This window comes from Galleria mellonella, unplaced genomic scaffold, assembly GCF_026898425.1.
Source record: "Galleria mellonella isolate WM207_F2 unplaced genomic scaffold, CSIRO_AGI_GalMel_v1 utg117, whole genome shotgun sequence".
In the NCBI taxonomy this organism is placed as follows: Eukaryota; Metazoa; Arthropoda; class Insecta; order Lepidoptera; family Pyralidae; genus Galleria; species Galleria mellonella.
The window spans coordinates 4,452,698-4,472,423 of NW_026441980.1; the positions used below are offsets into that span (position 1 = coordinate 4,452,698).

At 31.6% G+C, this 19,726-nt stretch overlaps 1 protein-coding gene across 1 annotated transcript in view; it reads right to left on the bottom strand.

The window, feature by feature from the left end:
• Positions 1–82: 82 nt before the first annotated feature.
• The window catches only part of LOC116413578 (uncharacterized), a 32,961-nt gene continuing 13,317 nt past the window's right edge, over positions 83–19,726 (bottom strand). The window contains exons 12-23 of the mRNA XM_031913564.2: positions 18,628–18,714; positions 16,982–17,140; positions 11,803–11,895; positions 11,329–11,418; positions 7,970–8,125; positions 6,461–6,616; positions 6,034–6,165; positions 5,893–5,958; positions 5,343–5,453; positions 5,172–5,261; positions 4,804–4,902; positions 83–512 (exon numbers count right to left, since the gene is read on the bottom strand). Of these exons, the coding sequence (XP_031769424.2) occupies positions 229–512; positions 4,804–4,902; positions 5,172–5,261; positions 5,343–5,453; positions 5,893–5,958; positions 6,034–6,165; positions 6,461–6,616; positions 7,970–8,125; positions 11,329–11,418; positions 11,803–11,895; positions 16,982–17,140; positions 18,628–18,714 (1,523 nt within the window). The 3' untranslated portion in view covers positions 83–228. The remainder of the gene's footprint in view (positions 513–4,803; positions 4,903–5,171; positions 5,262–5,342; positions 5,454–5,892; positions 5,959–6,033; positions 6,166–6,460; positions 6,617–7,969; positions 8,126–11,328; positions 11,419–11,802; positions 11,896–16,981; positions 17,141–18,627; positions 18,715–19,726) is intronic.

A 19,726-nucleotide genomic window follows, 5' to 3' on the forward strand; every position in this document is an offset into this window, starting at 1 on the left:
CTGTTAAATTAGAAAGGAAGGCTCAAAATTTTGTCAAACCAAATTCGTTAAGGAATTTAATTAAAGTAAATACAAGGGATGAAAAAAAAAGGTCAAGATATTTATTAAAACAATTAACATCACTGTATAATAAAAAAAGGAAAGCTAAAAACTATTATGTATTTTAAAATGCAACGAGAATTTTAATTTCATAAAATATAGTAGTAGTGACATCTAGCGATGTTAAGATTAATTAGTAATATTGAGTTTCAGCCGCCGAATCCTGCCTTCAATAGCTGTTAGCATGCAATAAATCGAATTTAAATGGTTCTTATCGTGATTTCCAGGAATGCTCGTTACACTTGGTGTCAAAGCGCAACAGTATAGCGGCCGATGAATTCTTTTTCTATATGTCTGACAGCCAAGTTCTCGTCCGCTTGGCTTCATAGTGCTTGCCTCCATGCAAGTTATGTTGGAGAAAGTTGGGAGATGGTATAAGCATAGCTGGATAGATGGCGCTAGATGTCTTGTCACTGCAACAAAGTAATATTTTTGTCCCAAAAATGATACAACCAAAAATATTTTCCTAAAAACCTTCGCGTAACATGAACAAAATTCAGATGAGCATATTGTTTGGAATCACCTAAACATAATGAAGTACTTGTTGCAAAACATTTCGCAAATATTTTTTTTATGGGTGAAAATGGTAGCCTGCGCTAACGGGATACGCTGGCGGAGCACTAGTGAAAGGTGATAGATGAGAATGAAAATAGGCCAGTTAACCCATCATGATGAATTCATCAGGAATTAACCATGATAGTTTCCAGGGAGAATCGCGAGGAGGTCTACCTGGTTGGATATATTGCTAGCAATGGGATTTAGTCTCCATTACTAACATTCCCTTCCCCCCCTCGCAAACATGTTTTGCACATCCGTTTTGGTGGGAATAGGCTATTAAATGGTGTTTAGTCTTAGCTGAACGAGTACTTACCATTGTTCTTCACACCCAATTGCTTCGTCAACAAATTACTATGATAGCCGCACGGTCCAAACAAATTTGTACTCAAACCGTGTTCAGTTGAATGTATGTAAAATATTTTACAATTAGGTAATTTAAGATAGTTCTACAAAAAAAAAAACCGATTTCAATTGTGGAAAAATCAGTCTACATCGTTTTTTGTGGAACGATCTTAAATTACCTGTCTAAAATAAGTTATTTTAATTCAAAACTAAACTTCAGAAGCAATTTTCATAAAATTTCTATGCGGTCAATCTGTAAGTACCTATATCCTTTAAAAAAAAAAAAGAATTTTCCAAATCCCATATGGATTATCTGACAGAGTTTTGAGGTAATAAACCAAAAATTATATTTTATTTTTGAAGTCTATTTACTATTTCTTTTTGAAGTCTATTGGAAACATTTACAAAACTGATTAATCCGACGCCAGTCGTAATCAATGACTTTATCAGCCTGAATTAGGATTAAGTGTTGTAAGTACATCCAGTAAAGGACATCATAGTCTATGTGTGTGCTGAGTTGTATTAACATTCGTTTATTGACGGATCCTGTGTAGGCGGTGCAGGGAAATTTCAAAGGATAATTCGATCAACAGATTAAATCCGGTCTTATTTAGCTGGGGCCCTTTTTTATCCGGCCTTAAAATATACCAGATTTATGGGACCTTCATGGAAAATGAAGTATATAAGTATATTTGGACATGTCTAAATCCTATTCATGTCCAAGTATAAACAAAGATTGATTATTTTCTACTATGTGGGCTCTCAGTTTGATTTCTGTTTATACCAATGCTATAAAGACGAAATGTTTGTTTGCTTGGAACGGATAAAACCAAAAAATATTTAATTTTTAATAATTCTTTCACCTATAGAAAGTTAAATAGTCAGCGAGTAAAATAAGGCACGTGTATATATTATTTTTGAAAATTCAATTTACTCGTATAAAGTATCGTTAGTAGCAATATAGAAATGTAAGACAGAACCACTCTAAAAATAATAACTCATAACTCAGACACATTTACATTGATTTCTATTTATGTGAAAGCTTCTTGACAAAACAATACATTCTTTTATCTGATATCGTGGATTCTTTTCAACTTGAGCAGGCTTGCCAGATATGATTTGTGATTTCTCGATTTTTTCCTACCTCTAAATTTGAAAATACCGGTTTTTCTTTATATTCATACGATCTTTCATCATCATCATATTCACCTTTAATTGTCCACTGCTGAACATAAGCCTTCTTGGGGGTTTTGCCGGTTGTTGCCACGCTTGGCAGGCAGATTGGCAACCGCAGTTAGGCTTTGGAGATATTTTAAGAAGGACGCTGCTGCCCATCCCTCACCTTCCCTTAGTTACTTCTTACGACATCCACGGGAAAGGAAGTGGTACTCTATGCCGGGATCACACGGGAATACGATCTTGTTTTACTCGAACACAAATCCAAGAAGTTACGAATTATTTAAAAAGCTTCATTATTAACATTAATATAAGTTACTTTAATAAGAGTAATATGGATACCGATCCGATATCTGTATATTGGGCTCCTCTGGACATTGATGGCGGAATAAACCCATTTTAATATCGTCCATATCGGTCGGATATTTATTTTCGAATATATTAAGTCTGTTCTCCAATATTACTGTTTGCATAGCAGATTTTTTAACATATTCGTTATTGAACCAGTATATATTAACAGTACATTGTAACTAAAGTATATAGATATTGCTACCCTCCCTTATTAGGTAGGTAGGTTCTACATCTATACATAGATCATACAAAACTAAAATATTTTGCAACATTACTTCAAGAGAAATATTATTACCCAGAATTGCGAAAAATATAATCTGGTAATACTAAACTAGAAGGCCTATGAAATCCGATTTCGCAACACAACGACTGGTATAAATATAAAAACGCTCATAAACGGAATGCATACTTCAGATAACACGCAGCAAATTAAGCAAGCAGGAGCCCTTATTTTTTTACTACATCTTATTAGATGATTCACTCATAGCCAATCAGGAATCGCTTTGAGATTATTATGGGTAGTTTTCACATCGATTGGTAATTTTAATGACCCTCTCTAGAAACGTATTGGAAGAGGAAATATGGGATAATACTTACTGTTTAATTAATGCGAGAATCAAGTCAAATATTTTTCGTACAGGTTTTTATTTATCTTTGACATACAAGTACATATTGTTCTAGAATATAGCTGTGTGTGTACAAAATTTCATTCAAACAAATATTATAACATTTAAGCATCTAAATATATTTGAAAACTTAGATAAAATGGCAACGCATGAGGGGTATCATGGGTGAAACAGTATACTTTGTTATGTTCATGGTATTGCTCATGTTTATAGACGATGGTTACTATTTTTCATCAGATGGGCCGTCAGCATGTTTGTCATTTTAAGTTGCATAATTTTTTTTTTATATTGTTAGGATAAAGAATTTGTACTTAGATACATATGATGTAGGTATAGTTTCTTTACCTTATACTTGTTGCAGTTATGATTTACCTATATCACTTAGTGTTTAGTTGAAATGGAATGGAATAGATTAGGATAGGCACTTAAAAACTCCGAAATTTTGCCCGACGTGTATATACATGTTTGCTGTTAAAATAATAAATTGAAAATATATTATTTTAACAGCAGGTTTTGTCAGTCGTTGCCATGCTTAGCAGGCGGGTTGGCAACCGCAGTTAGACTTATGTGTAAACATTACGTTTTAAGAGGAACACTGTTGCCCATCCCCTCACATTCACGATATTTCATTAAAATCGGTTTAGCAGTTTCGGAAATTAGCATGAATGAACACTGTAATACAGATTATTTATTAAAGCTGATGACCTTTTACGGGTAGTCTTTTATGGCATCAAGAGTTTGTAGGCTATCTTGATTGTGTTAAAAGCTTCGAACGTGGTTTACTGGACGACTATCTACTTTACGTGCCAAAGCATGAAACGAGTGTCAATATTTTTAAACGGTAAGGCTAAGGTGCATGTCGAGTCACTGATTTAGGCCTGTTGCAGTTTAGAGTGAAACTAATGCACGATTAACAACAAACGGTACGTGTCAACGCATTGCAGAGAGGACACGCATATTTGTAGCGAAGTAACCGCATCCATTCAAATAAAAAATGCAATTTTATTATAAAACTTCGCTTTATATATAAGGCTATAAATAATGCTTCGTACGGGTGCAATGCTGATACTAAATAGCGCCGCCGGCCCCTCATTACATTAGAAACCTCTAAAATTATTAGTGTTTCTCAAATGTACTATTCATGTATTATACATATAAACCTTCCTATTGAATCACTATTAGTATTAAAATCCGTTGCATAGTTTTAAAGATCTAAGCATACATAGGGACAGACAGACGGGAATCGATTTTGTTTTATACTATGTAGTGATAATTAAGAATGGCCTATTTGATGGAAAACGGTAGTCGTCTATAATGAATTCCTTGTCGACATTTTTCCTAGAAACTACAGTATGGGATTCTTCAAAAAGGATTTATTAAAGTTTTTTTAGGGTTAGCAACGCGCACGTGGTCAGATGGGAAGTGTGCATTGTTGACTGCTTTTTGTGGAATGCTTTCTGCTTCTAATATTGTAATATTATTTGTGTGACTTGAAATTTAGAAATTCCTTGCATATTTCCGTTAGAGAAAAAATTTGCTTTAACGTGCTTGTCGCTTGATTTAAATCGAATATAGTCATACATTTTATATGTTTACACTTAGCTGTAGTTGTGGATATTATCTAGATTATATTTATTTATCTATTACTTACCAATATCACTTATATAGAAACCTTTGCCAGTATCCCAAATTCTTCTTTGTTTTGGATCTTTCACTATCAGATTGGCGTCCTCATATAAAGCTTTGCATGCTAGGTAACAATAATAAGATAATGTAATTTAACAAAATGTTAAGCTAACACGTATTCAGAATTTGTTAAGTTTTAAGCTAGATCTATCTAGATCTAGCGAACTATGCTAATGTTTTTGTTAAATTTATAGTCATGTGAATATCAAATAACCACATGATGATTTTATGAAAAATCAATTTCGATTACCATATAGACAAAGTTATAGGTTACATTAATAAATATATTACAGATTTATTAATTTATTTTATAATAATTTTTATATTACAAACCATTATCATGACGTGAGTATTTCTGTACCGAAGGATCCAATCTTTGCTCATAAACCAAACAACGTGGACGATCGTAGATGAATATGCAGTCTGAGAAATAATCGAAATTGAAATGAAACACAGAACAAATTTAAACATATCCAACTGAAAACCAAAAAAATAAATATTAACCCATAGATTTATTGTCTGTATTAATCTTGCGACATGTTTTTGGAAATGGTAACAAATATCTCGATGTTAAGACGCTAGCTGATTTCTGATAGTTCACCTTTGACTCTATTGCTGAAACAATTTTTTATCACAGGTAAAGATAAATGCTATACTATACCAAATCTAAACACAGCAATGTTAAATTTCCTACCTATTACATTTTTCTGGTTTTATTATAGTTAATATCTATTTTGATAGCACATCTAGTTTTATGATTATCCAAGTTTAAGGTTATACTGTATTTTGAACCGTGTTTTTGTAGTATTGGTCCACAGGTTGGAGCTAGGGAAGAAATTTCTAAATTGGTATTTGATAAAATAATTAAAGAAAGTGGTAATGCAACTTGAGACTGAGACACTGAAATTATTAATACATTATATTATACAATAATAAATAACGTTCATCAATAGACAATGAAAGGATGAAATAATGATAAGGTATTTTATTAAATAATCCCTTATCAATAAAAATTTCTTCAAAAGTATTAGATCAAATCTCTTTATTTCTATACCTGCATGACGAACATCTGGATACGTTTGGAGCAATGATTCTTTTACATTCCTCACTGGTTTATCATCTGAAATTTTACAAGCGTTTTTAATTGTGATGCTATCTATTATTGTTTATTTTGTTTACATTATAAAAAGTATACCTGATGTTACTTTGTCGACTATAATGGGTTTTGGATTTGTTACTATTATTCCAGTTTTCTCATAAACTTTTGATGGAAAAACGTCAGCGAGACTATCAGTTGATAAAATGGAAAGAGTTGATGGCAATGCATCTGTTAAAAATAATATTTTATCAATTTGATATGGAAATGTGAATCTTTTAGAATAAGTTAATTCATACTTAATTTATATTACATAAATTAAGTATGAATTAACTTATTCTAGTGTGGGTTGTTGAATTTAATTGTGAAGATTAAGATATCTCCATATCATTTTGGGTACATGCGAAATCAATATATGTTTATGTTCATGGGGGACTTCTAGATAGGCTTTTAATTTATGTTATTTGTAGAGATATATTAATAATATTTTAATTACATTATGAAATTATTAATATTATATAGGTACCTGGTTTAGGCAAAGATCTTTTGGTTGATTTCAAAGAATCAGTCTTCAGTGATCTTTTTGCATATTTATTTGATTTGATAGAATTGTTTCCAGATAGCAAATTATGTTCTAGAGCTTTCAACGTAGAATGTTTATTATAGAGCAATGATTGATAGTCTGAAAATAAAGTTACAATAAGTTTCTTAAACTAATAGCATCTGAGTTTCGTAAATACGCATTACTCAGAGTCATCGCAGTTTGAAAGTTTACAAAGTTTAAAGCATTAGTCTAGAAATATACAGAATACATTTCAAAACACCGACTTTAAAGTTTTTTTTTTGTTTTATTGGTTTAGTAATCACTTTGAGATAGGTAAAAGAATTTACCAAAAGACAAGTACTGGATAAATTTTCATTACTTCTATGTTCTGGCCGTTTAATGTAGCCGTGAACCTGGTTTAAATTTTTGTGTAAATTTTAATTTCTAATTAAATTATAAATGATGATAATCTATTAGTAAGCACTGCAAACAAACATATTAGGTTTGGTGGATTTAAATATACATATAGGCGAAGTGTAAGTATGGTATAGTATAACTGTACGTTAGACAGAAGCAATAAAATGCACCTGACTGTTCCATATAAAGTCGTGCGAATATCTGTAGTTTTCAATTTAAAGCGGCCTCTATTTCCTCAAAACTTATTTTATTACCTGACATCATTTTACTAATTATAGTTAGTAATTATTTAATATCACCGATAGGCTATAAAATTTAGGCTTCTAAAATTAACATAAAGTTAGAACGTTTTCGTTTACTGTAGCGACAAATTTATGTCTCTATTCAAAATTTCAAAAGCATTGTCTGTAGACAATTATCCTTTTAATTGGAAATAAGGTGTATAAAACAATAGATTTGAAAATGACTCGACTAAAGAGAAAGGACTTTTCGTAATTAATTGAACTTTATTTAAATAATATATATGAATTTGTATATTTAGCTATATTATACACGTTGCTATGTTGCAGAATTGTATATTTTTCATTCGATCGTCTTTATAATTCGAGTCTTTTCAAGGAGATACATATCCTATGATTGAAATATTTTACATTTTTTGCAGGAGATATTAATAAACTTATTTTTAGTATTTTATCACAACAAATGTTTCATAAGTGGACTAGAAAATATTTTTAAAAAATTATGGGAACAAAGGAAGACAAATTATGACTATAAAGCACATCCTTTGTCTTCTACTAATTTTGTTTTTATATTAAAAATGTAAAATACTAATGCTAAGGATATACACAATAGTAGGTAAGTAAATTATTGTAGAGATGTTAATATTAATATATTGTAAGGAGAAGCAGAAAGAGAAGTCCAAGAAAATGACATTTCGAAATATAACCCTGTATCAAGACCATCTGACCTCTATGGTAAAAGAGGCAAATGAGAACGAAGAGAAATCTCATCTAAAAAAACCTGTCTTCAGTATAAATACATTAATAATGACAGTAGTATATAGAATGTCTTTACCATCATTGCCTGTACATCTTTTTATCCATTTCTCAGCATTTACATAGGTTACTAGATGGTTGTTTATGGTTTGGTAATTGTGATCTATATTTGCACTTGATTTATTAACTCCTGTTGTATGTGACATTGAAATGGGCTGATCATCATCAAGTTCACCTAGAAATAATTTAAGAACAATATTTATACCACAGAGGATGATGAACAAACTGACAAACAAAGTTACAAATAGAATAGTATCTCTATATTATATACCAATATTATAATATATTGTAGTTGCAAAATCTGTATATTGACTCAAAAATGGATCTATTAAATACAAATTATCAAGTATATAATATCAAAATAAATAGCCAGATTGAAATGGATACAGGTATCCGACTGGTATGACTGATATCGAGATGGATGACAAAGTTTTTTCCACCCTTAATGTCCAGAGGAGTCCATATACACAGAGGAGTATATATATTGTAGCAGTGCTGATATTACCCATGCCTACTATACATAAGAATAACACTGTCGACTTTACGGATTATATTTTGATGCCCATGGGCATTTCTTAAGCGTCTACAATCTACGTTTCTCATTTCACAGATTACACTGGCTTTTTACTCTTCAGAACGAGAACATAAAAATTTCTGCTTCATGGCAGAAATGGGAAAAGACCCTGCACAATGTACCTTAACTTGCTTGTTTGCTACCTCAATAGTGTATAAAAAACCTCAATTTCCTATCAACGAACTGGAACGTTTGTCGTAGCCCGGTAGGTTTCCCTGAATAGAGATACTTGTATACAGATAAATTGTAGAAGCAAAGAAATTTAATAGGTGAGGACACTGCAAAAATTCATTCTATATTCTATTAAGGACACATCAGGATTTAAATAATAATAAAAATAAAAATTCTATGGTGGTGGCAAAAAAAATGCGACTAATCCAGATGAAGTTTTATTAATACAGAGTGTATTAACAAATGTATCATCATCATCATTTCAGCCGTTAACTGCCCATTGCTGAACATAGACCTTCCTTTTTGGGGAGTTTTGTCACTAGTTGCCATACTTGGCAGGTAGGTTGGCAACCGCATTTAGTCCTTGGTGATGTTTTAAGCGGGATGCTGCTGTCCATCTTTCGACAATTAAATAAAGGGTATTTAATTGTCGCCTCTTACGACACCTACAGGAAAGGAAGGATCGCTCATTCTATGCTGGGACCATATGACACATTTATAATCAGGACCAATATAGCTTTTGCCCCAGAAAATCAAAGGGTCTTTTTCTTTGTCTAAAGTCCGAGCGAATAAAGTTGCAAACTTGCTTTATTTATTGATAAATCTATTTCGGGGATGTTGGCTTTCTGCCATACTAGGAAGTAGCTATTAATATTTAGCACAAAATCGAGGTTGTTCAGCAACGTCGGTTATCATAGTTTTTATGTGATACGCTGTGGAATCAAAAGAGTTTAAGAAATATTCGTTTCTTCCTCTCCCAAATATCGTTATTTTCGTTTTGTTAAGTCTCTGTTTATGCAGTTATCTGTCATAATAGTGACTAGTGGTAAATTTATCTGAGAGGAATCAATTGGAACTAATTTGTCTTAACTCACTGATTATTTGCAAATCTATCTAAGAAGGATCAATTAGGACCAGGTAATTTATCTTGACTCACTGAAATAACTCTCCGCCGTTGACGATCTGTTTTTCTTTGATGTGCAGGTTGTCTGTGGTTTTATCACTTGGTTTTGATTTTGCAATATTACTTTATTGGTATATTTTGTACTCAGGCCTATTGTAAAGGTAGAATATAAAAATTTGAATTTCTTTTTTAAAATCTGTATGTAAGAATCACAATAGGTAAAATTTACACAAACAAGAAGATATTAAGGTAATTGAAATGGGTTTTTTGCTTAAGTATATATTACCGTCTTATGTGGTTATACTATGAAAGCAGTGCGTAAACTGCTATGTTTTAGCTCAATTTGAAAGAAAGAATGTACTATATTACTATTGCGATCACTACATTATATCTATTTCATGTATAAAATTGTATTTTTATTCAATTCTAAATCAGTGATAATGTAAGTGGTAATATTTACGATGTTATAATAATCTTCGTATATATTTACATCTAATAGAATAATCTACCTAGGACCATGGACAATGTGCCATTTCTAAACAAGATCAGGGAAAGCTTTGTTTCTAGCTGAAATCTAAGGAAACCTACAAAATTTTTTATTAAAGACTAAAAGCTCTAAATTTTTAATAAATTTTCTGAATGATATGTACATAAAGATACTAAAATCAAATTAGACCATGTTTACAATTTAATAAGAAACATTTTTAGGTAGAGCCAATTAATTCCTTTCAGTACATTCCACATTCTAGTATAATAAGCTTCACAATATTTTTAAGCCGACAAAGTTTGATTGTAAATAATTATGTCAGAGGGCGACATTTTAATTTAACTTTAGCGTTGGGCTCACATTATTGTTACAGATTTTATTAGACACGTTCTATCATAAAACGTCTAAAATATGTGTACTTTATAATTTGTTTTCATACTGTCATGTGATTTTTTAAATTTACAATATTATATTTAATATTATTAAAAATATAAAGAGCCAAAGTGATTGACATAGCCCGAAATATAAGCAAGTTGAAGTGCCAAAGGGCTGGTTACATAGCTCGAAGAGTCGATAACAGGGGGGAAAAAGGTTCTTGAGTGGCGACCTCGTACGGACAAATGCAGTATAGGGCACTAGATGGAGTGACGACCTCAAATATATTGTAGGAAGTCAGTGGATGGAGACTTAGGACAGATCCTTATGGTAGTATCCTATGGGGGAGGCCTATGTTTAACAGTGGATAGATAATAACTGATATGGTAATGAGGATGACGTAAGATTATTAGTTGAAATAGATATTTTTAGCTGAAAGTGAATGATATTTCGCCATTGCTATTGGTTTACGCTATACGTATATATACGCTATTACGGAATATATGTAAAGGATGATAGGTAAGGATGAACTCAGGTCAGTTGGCTCGTAGTTTAAATAAACTATGGTTGTTCAAACTGTCTGATACCTTGTACTGAATAGCTACTACTTCCAGGACTCATATAATAATATAACGACTGAAATGATGATAACGAAGGATTTTTTTTATACAATTTAGAATGGAAAAATAGCTGACGGCCCACCTGATGGAAAGTAGTAACCGTCGCCTATAGACATGAGCAGTACCATGTATACTGTTTCGCCCATGATACACTCCATGCGTTGCCATTCCTGAGGACTCAGGTGCTATTTCTCTGTACCCAGTAAATTGATACCCAGGATATTGTAGTGAAATTGATAAAACTTACTCGGGAAGTAATGTGAGTGCGTGTTGGTTTCAATGTCGCGACCAATCCGTGTACACACGTGATCACTTATATCACACATGACAACTTGGTCTGAGAAAGAATTTCATTAATGTAACATAACAATCAGTATCAATGCATCTACCGGTAGATACGCTTTTATAAGCGATAAGCATGTATGCAATAAAATGAGACAGCAATAAGGACGACTTCGAAAGTGGAAAATTCATCTTAATTTGTCTATATTTATATTTCTTGGTGTAACTTGTATTTATTATGCGATGTTTTTGCAAACTCGAAGCATCAGAAAGATCCAAATATATTTGACATTTGACTGGTTACATTAAAAAATGAATTATGTTACTAGGAGTTTAAGCACAGGGCTGTAAGGTGGGTTCAATGCGAACTTTTGTTTTTAGTTAACGGGATTCTGTATGTAATAAAAACTATTAAAATACATAATATATGTAAATATACCTTTGTATTGAGTCTCGCCAATTGATCGCAATGATGTTAACACGGACGTCGATTTAACCATCGGCCGCGTTTGTAATTCAACTGACTTGCTTTCTGAAATATAAAATTGTTATAAGTATCTTTTACTGTCATTTTGTTAGTTGGTATTCTATATTTATTTAGATAAAATGTTTTGTTTTTATATATCAAGCTAAAAGATGTCTCATCAAAATTTACTTAACTTTTTAATTATTATAGATGTGTGTATGTATGCGTGTGTATGTATATGTATATATGTGTATGTATATATATATGTATGTGTGTATGTATGTATGTGTATATATGTGTATGTGTATGTATGTATGTATTTTGCATATATAAAAACCGATCATTGTCATTACTCAAATGTGAAAACGATTTATGGCTTAACATAGATATAAATTTAATTATGTATTGACTGTAATTCAGCTGTACGTTTTCTAAAAAATAAATAAATAAATAAAATGTTTAAGTTTCTACCAAGCTTAAACGGATAAATTGTGCATACTGTCACAAATTTTATTATGTTATATTATATTGAAATGATAATTATTTTATGGGCATATATGACTGCGCTGTTGGTTAACTTTGGCCATATGAAAACAGGGATGATAGATGAGAATTAAGTCAGATTAGTTGACCCATTGTGACGAATAAATACCTCAGGACCTAAGTACTGTATACTGCATAAAGATCTATTTCATACGTTGTTTTACAATGTTTAAAGTTTTACTTTGAATTGAAAAAAGTGTCAAAATTTATGAAAATGTGCAAGAAGCCGCCTTCTTCAATGGTATGGTATGGTATTAAATACCTAAAACCTATTTATAAGAAGTTATATCTATCGATCTAAGAATTAAATAAAGATTATGTCTTACAACAGAAAACCGACTTTAATTTTGGTAAAACTAGTTATTTTGATTTATAAACGAATTTAAAATTTATTTGATAAAATTCTTTGGGACTAAACTATAAGTATACTGTTTCAGATAAAAAAAAATTTAAATCTGTTTAGAACTCACAAAATTATGAGGTAATAAACATAAAAAAAAATACTTAGAAGTAAATTCGGTTACTTCTTTTTGAAGTTCGTTATAAAAGAAACAGGTTAAGCTGCTATAAAGTTATATAAGTACGATAACTGTTCACCTATTTGTTATCGAAATCATACGAAAAGTTTCCTTGTATTCGAATTACACAACACATTCCCTTGTGAAATCTATCATGAAATAGAGACATGCATAGCAAGCGATGCAAGCACAGACCGACGCCAGAAGCATTATTTATCAAACCGAATGAAATATGGCCCGCACTCACTTGCCTTACGATTCTTACGCAACATTGAACATAATTGCAAACAATTTCAATAAAATAGAGAAATACATATTATTTGACAAAGATTTTGCAATGGAAAGTTCTATCCGAATTCTAATTCTGTCAGAATTCAGAAGACCCCTGTCGAATAAAGAAGAGGAAGATGATTCTTAGTTAATATATATATGGAATAATATATATATATATATATATATATATATATATATATATATATATATATATATATATATATATATATATATATATATATATATATAGGGATAAGAAGCTTTTTATCACTAGTTATCTGTTAGATTGAGATCTGTTATCTATTAGATTCTGCTCTGAAAACCAACGTAGTAAATTTCCCTTTTTTAATGAATGATAATGGAATGGTAATCTCGCCTGCGCTATCGGTATACACTGGCGGGGTACCAATGAGGGATGATGGTTTCCAGGGGGAACCGCGTGGCGGTCGATCTGATAGGATAGATTGTTTTTAATAGGTGGACTTTTTCTTTTTTATAACACTGGGGGCAAACGAGCGTATGGTAATGGTAAGTGACTACCGCCGCTCATGGTTACTCATAACACCAAAGACATTGCAGGTGTACTGCCAGCCTTTTAAAAAGCAGTATGTTCTTTTCTTGAAGGTTATGCTGAAATGGCAACCCTGCCTACGCTATCGGTATACGCTGGCGGGGCACCAGTGAGAGATGATAAGTATGAGAATGTAAGCAGGCCAGTTGGTTCATCGTGACAAATTCGATATGAGTCAATCACGATGGTTTCCAGGGGGAACTGCGTAGAGGTCGACCTGATGAAGGTATTATATCCTCATTACTAACAATGCCTTTCCTTCAGTAAATGCCCTATCAGCGTAAACTAATAGTGGCGTAACATTTACCACTTAAAAATTTATAATTTTGTCATAATTATGTAATATATTTAATAGGCAGAGACTAAAATTTCAACTTTTTTAAACATATGTCTTTTAGTTTGATCGTTGCAAAGCGGTGGTCACGTTATTTAGTATAAATAACATTTCTGAATAATTCTGCACTTTATCGCAAGAATCTGAATCCGAATTTATGATGAAAGTAAGAACTAAATAGGGATTTTTTTTATAACTATGTTAGCAAAGTCCTAGAATTTTTAACACATTGCAAAATTCACTGATGAATAATTCAAACGGATGAAAAATTCATTCGTACCAAAGTTATTTTTAAATTCAAATTTGTTAAATGTTGACTGGAAAAAGCAATGCATAAAGGGTCGTTATCGTAAGTAGTTTTTTAAAGAGTAAATGAGTGTGTTTCAATCAAAATGTCAAAATAAATGAGCTGCCAGTTGCATTTGATGCTGTCATTGAGCCTCTATTAGTAATATCATATTAGAAAATCATCAGTAGCAAATGTTGGTAAGTCACTACCTACTAATATTTACTAGTGAATATTTAATAGTAGAAGAACAAAACAATATAAATATAATCAACTAATCAGTACTTCCACAAAAATAACACTTGATTCAGTAAAAAAAAACTTATGAAAAGCAACGCATCATTATCACATCAGCCGTAAACTGTCCACTGCTAAACATAGGTCTCTACTTATTGGAGGGATTTGTTAGTACTTGTCACGCTTGGTAGGCGAGTTGGTAACCCTAGTTAAATTTTGGTTTTGTTTAAATAGGAATACTGTATGTATGAGGGATTCTTCGACTATTAAGTTTCCTTAGTCGGCCCTTAAGACACCCACGGGAAAGGAAGGGGTGACCTTTCTAAGTCGGGACCACGCGGCAAGGCAACGACGCAAAAGCAAAGCTTAATAACCCTTTAATCTCAAGTAGAGTATTTACATATACGTATTGAAATATTTATTTAATACATATATTTTATAAATAGAAAATACTAATTTACATAATGAGGTACTCATGAATACACAATTGTAATATCGGAGATCGGATGTACATTTATATATTCACATTATATTACGTATACATATCTCTATATATATTTAAAAAATGAATAGAGTTTCGTGCCTCTAGTCACACTGTTTATAGTTAATCTTCTCTATCCAAAGGTTGCCTGGAAGAGATCGCTCTTAGCGATAAGGCTGCCCATTGTTTTATCAGTGTAATATTTTCTTGTAATTATTTGTGTTTATAATACCATAAATTTACTATTGTAATCTTTTAGAGGAAACAAAAAGTATCTATCTATCGGAGATCGAACCACCAGTCAACGGAAGGCGAGGTAGTATTTTAAATAACTGTAGAATCGAGGTAATACTTTATTATTTAATCTAAACTACATAGTGTAAATACTAAAATAGTGTGGAGAGGTTGATTTATAGCTTAATTATATAGTCGCGAAATCCAATTTCACGTCCTAAATATAGGTCGGGTAGTGGTCTTAGTAATTTATATATGAGTTTCAAACTACAATAACCCTAACAATTATGCTGTAGAACAATGTAACGCCTCGTTATAGTTATCACTGACCTGTTTCGTAATGTTGGGAAGCTGGCTGTTCTGTGGTTTCACAGATTGAGCTGTTGCTCAATATTTGACTTATTATGAGCCAACTACGACAGATACGGGATGGTCCACGACGGCCAACTATCGATGAATATTTTTGTGTGAACCACAGAATAACTGCCTCATTCATAAAAACTAAAGTCAATTTTAATTCAGTGTATAGCTACTTTATTTTGAATCCTAGTACTATTCAAATGCAAAAGTTTATAAGGATAAACATATAGATGGATGTTTGGTACGCTTTTATGCAAAAACTACCGAATGGAATTGAATGAAAGGTACTCGGATAGGTTATGTATTAACTAGATTATATACCGATTCACGTAGGCGAAGCTCCGGCATACAGGTCGTTTCAAATTCAAAGGTTTTTTAGAACTACATTTCGATAACTTTTGTCTTGTTTGCCATTCTAAGTTGCGTAAAAAATAGGTAAAATTTATAGGTGATTACCTAACATTTTTATGATTAAAGGAGATAATTCTTATCGAAAACTTGTGTAATTGTTTTAAAAAATGTTGTAATCATAAAGTTGATGTGATTTTTTTCATTATTATATCAGCCTTTAATTGTCCACTACTGAAGATAGGCTTCCTCAATAGATTTGAATAGTACTTGCCACGCTTGGCAGGCGGGTTGGCAACACCAGTTAGGTTTTCGCTGATGTTATAAGAGGGCCATTAAGCCCCCTTAGTCGCCTACTATGAGAAAAAAGTGTTGATCCATTTTATGCCGGGACCACATGCCATATTTTTCCTCTCAATGTCATTTTATTTCCTTTAATATTATATTATGTAATGTAATGTAATTTACAAATGCCAAAACTCTCAAATAATTTTACCCAGATTTCTTAATGGCTATTAGGTATATTTTTATCTAAAAAATTTTTTTTTCCTAAGACAAAAATTTGTACACAAAATTTACCTAATTGCGCAACGTTGCATCAAACACTGTTAACAGATGAAAATTACCAGTGTAATCGAATATTTTTCTCATAGAAATAAGGGCTGAAAAGCCGTGTTGATATGGTAAGCTCCATACAAAAGTACCCAGACCCTTTCATTCAAATCCGCTCAGCCATTAAGGTACAAACGTTGTTAATAATGGCAAGCAGATATTTATGTTTATAATATTCTACATCTATAATATATTAGGATAGATGGTATCTAGGATTCTACGGAATATTTACATAAGAGTGTGTGTGAGTGTGCGGTGTATGCGCGTGCGTGCGCACGTGAGTGTGTCCGTGCATGAGTGCGCCTATGTGAGTGCGTCCACGTGTATGCGAGTCTTTTTTTCACTATAGACCAACCTGTAAACTCTTGAAAACGGCTATATTGAATACCGACATCTATTTTTGATCTCTTTATATTGAAACTACGTGTAGGCGTGTTGGATGTAGAAAATCCAATAGATTGCTTTTTGATTATATTTGTGTTTGTTGTTGTTGATGTACAATTCAAGATCGCTCCTGTAAATAAACATTTTAAATGAAAAACTATATCAAGTGTGTGTAATTCGCGTTCTGTATGTTTTATTTGAAACGAATCTAATGTAAAAGTTTTGCAATGTAAAAATCGCGAAATATTTTTAACAGAATCTATATAAGTTTTGATTTATCTCTGCAAGAGTGTTTGATTTCTTCAAACTAAATGTACCAAAATATATATTAGTTACCATTCCAGAAAACTGAGTTGTTAGCCTCTCTATCTTGTAATTTCACTGCTATATACCACCCTTTAAACTGAAACACAGTCATGCAAACAACACTGCTTCACAGCAGAAACACGAAAGGGACAAAGGTACCCAAGCAAAACAACTCTTGTACAAAATCTCCCTTTGAGATATTTCGTAGGTACTATACATTGTAAATATTATCAATTTATATATAGATTTTTATATATATTTAGAGCAAAGAAAAACAACTTTTATACTTCACAAAATTAAAATGGAAATATCACGAGAGCAAACCTAATAATTGCAAAATAATTATCAAAATAGGTCCAGAATTGGCAAAAATATCTCATGAAATATACGCAAAGAAATAAAGGAGAATTAAAGACATTCTTCTGTTTGTAGTCGTAGTAAAAATAATAATTACCTGTTTTTTTAAGTGTAAATTGTTTACAATAGTTTATGGCTAAGGAGGTTTGCGTCATTATATCAGCTATTTTCTTAGTTTTTAAAAATAAAATTAAACTTATGAAGAAAGCAAAGGAATATTCTTAAGTCTTCGCATCCACTCGACTATCAAAGAGGGATTATGTTTTTCGGAGTATACATGTATGTGAAAATCTCTATTCATGAGTGGGTACTATATGTATATATTGGTTTGGACATTTACTATGTATTATATTATATAGATTTTTACAAAGAAGGATTTAAGTATACAAGTTATGTACTATTCATAGTACAGTAGATACAGTCAGCATCGAAAGTCGACAAATTTCCATTGCTATTAATAAATTAGTATTGTAGTTTGTTTCAATAGAATTTAATGAAAAAGTACACTTTGTTTTGTTAAAATTAGCACAGTAATACTCTGTAAACGATAATACGAGTAGTAACAAATTATAACATTCAATTAATCAATGGAGTTTTATTTGTACTCTACGCGTCAATAGTTTGTTTACATTTTAATTAAGTTCTTTGTAAACTAACTGTAGATTAAGCAAATTAAAAGAAAAAGAATTGTTATATACGTGCGATGAATTACATATAGAAAGGCGTTTTAGGGTCTTTTTATGAACGATAATGGAATGGTTACCCCGCCTGCCCTATCGGTTTACACAGGCAGGGTACCAATGAGGGGTGATAGGTGAGGATGAGAGGTCAGTAGGCCCATTGTGACGGATTGTAGGATGTTAATGGTCAATGAATGAATGGCAGATCTTTTATATATAACAGTTGAGCGTGTGGTGAGATTATTTCAATTTTAAAAGATTATAAATAACTTACCCGTATTTTGTGTTTGTTCTACAGTTTTCGGCTTCGATACGTTAATAGGACTTAGAGATAGATCTGTATTTGATACGCTGTAGTTGTCTAAAATGGTAATTTTATAATTGAAATGATAAAATTCATTAAAAAACTGCACTATATTTAATAGTGAATAAGGAGTATACAAATCATAAAGGCATTAACTATTTCTAGAATTCTAAAACATAGTAACAAACTTAAAAAACAAAAATTATAAGGAAAAGATTCATAGATGTAAGCGTATTTGTATCTTTATTTTCCAATATAAAAGTCCCGTATGTACATTTTCCTGTTTGAGTTCTGATCTTTGAGCTATATATATTTCATAGATAATAAATTCAGCCGATCATCACTTTGTTTTCCGAATGTTAACAACCTTTAAATTTCATAATTAAATTTGGTTTCCGAACTCAATTTTGCCTGTGGTTTTCGCTTCGGCGTTGAAACTTAATTTTATTTTCCAATAATTGAATATCTGGTGTATGGATTTTGGTATCTATTATTAAACTAAGTGCCCGCTCCGGCTATGCACGGATGATGTTTTTAATTTTTTTTTTCATACAAATCTTGTTCTGATAATTATAAAAAATGAAAAAAGAATTAACCAAATAGGCACAACCGTTCTAAACTTATGCACTTACATATATTCGGAAATTGATTATAATTTATATACTCGTAAACGTGAATGTTTATAAATTTTTTATACTTATAGTAGAACATCATAACAATTGTGAAAGCAATTATATTTGTCAGTTTTCACAGACAGATGTTGAGTGAGAGATGATAGAGGAGTGTTTCTATGAATGAAGGACTTAATGGATATTCTCATGACTGTGATCCTTAATGGGGTTGTCAGAAATACATGTTAACAGTTGCTATGGTGTGCGTCAGTATCAATACTGAGTACTTATATTAGGAATATATTATATTAGCTTATGCCCGCGACTTTATCCGCGTAGTATGGCGAAAGCCAGAATGTAGGGTTGAAATATTCATAGGTCTATAAGTTTAGTATGTATTGATTGTATGTACCTATCTATTTACTATGTCTGGAAATATTGGACCAAAATTAACAAAT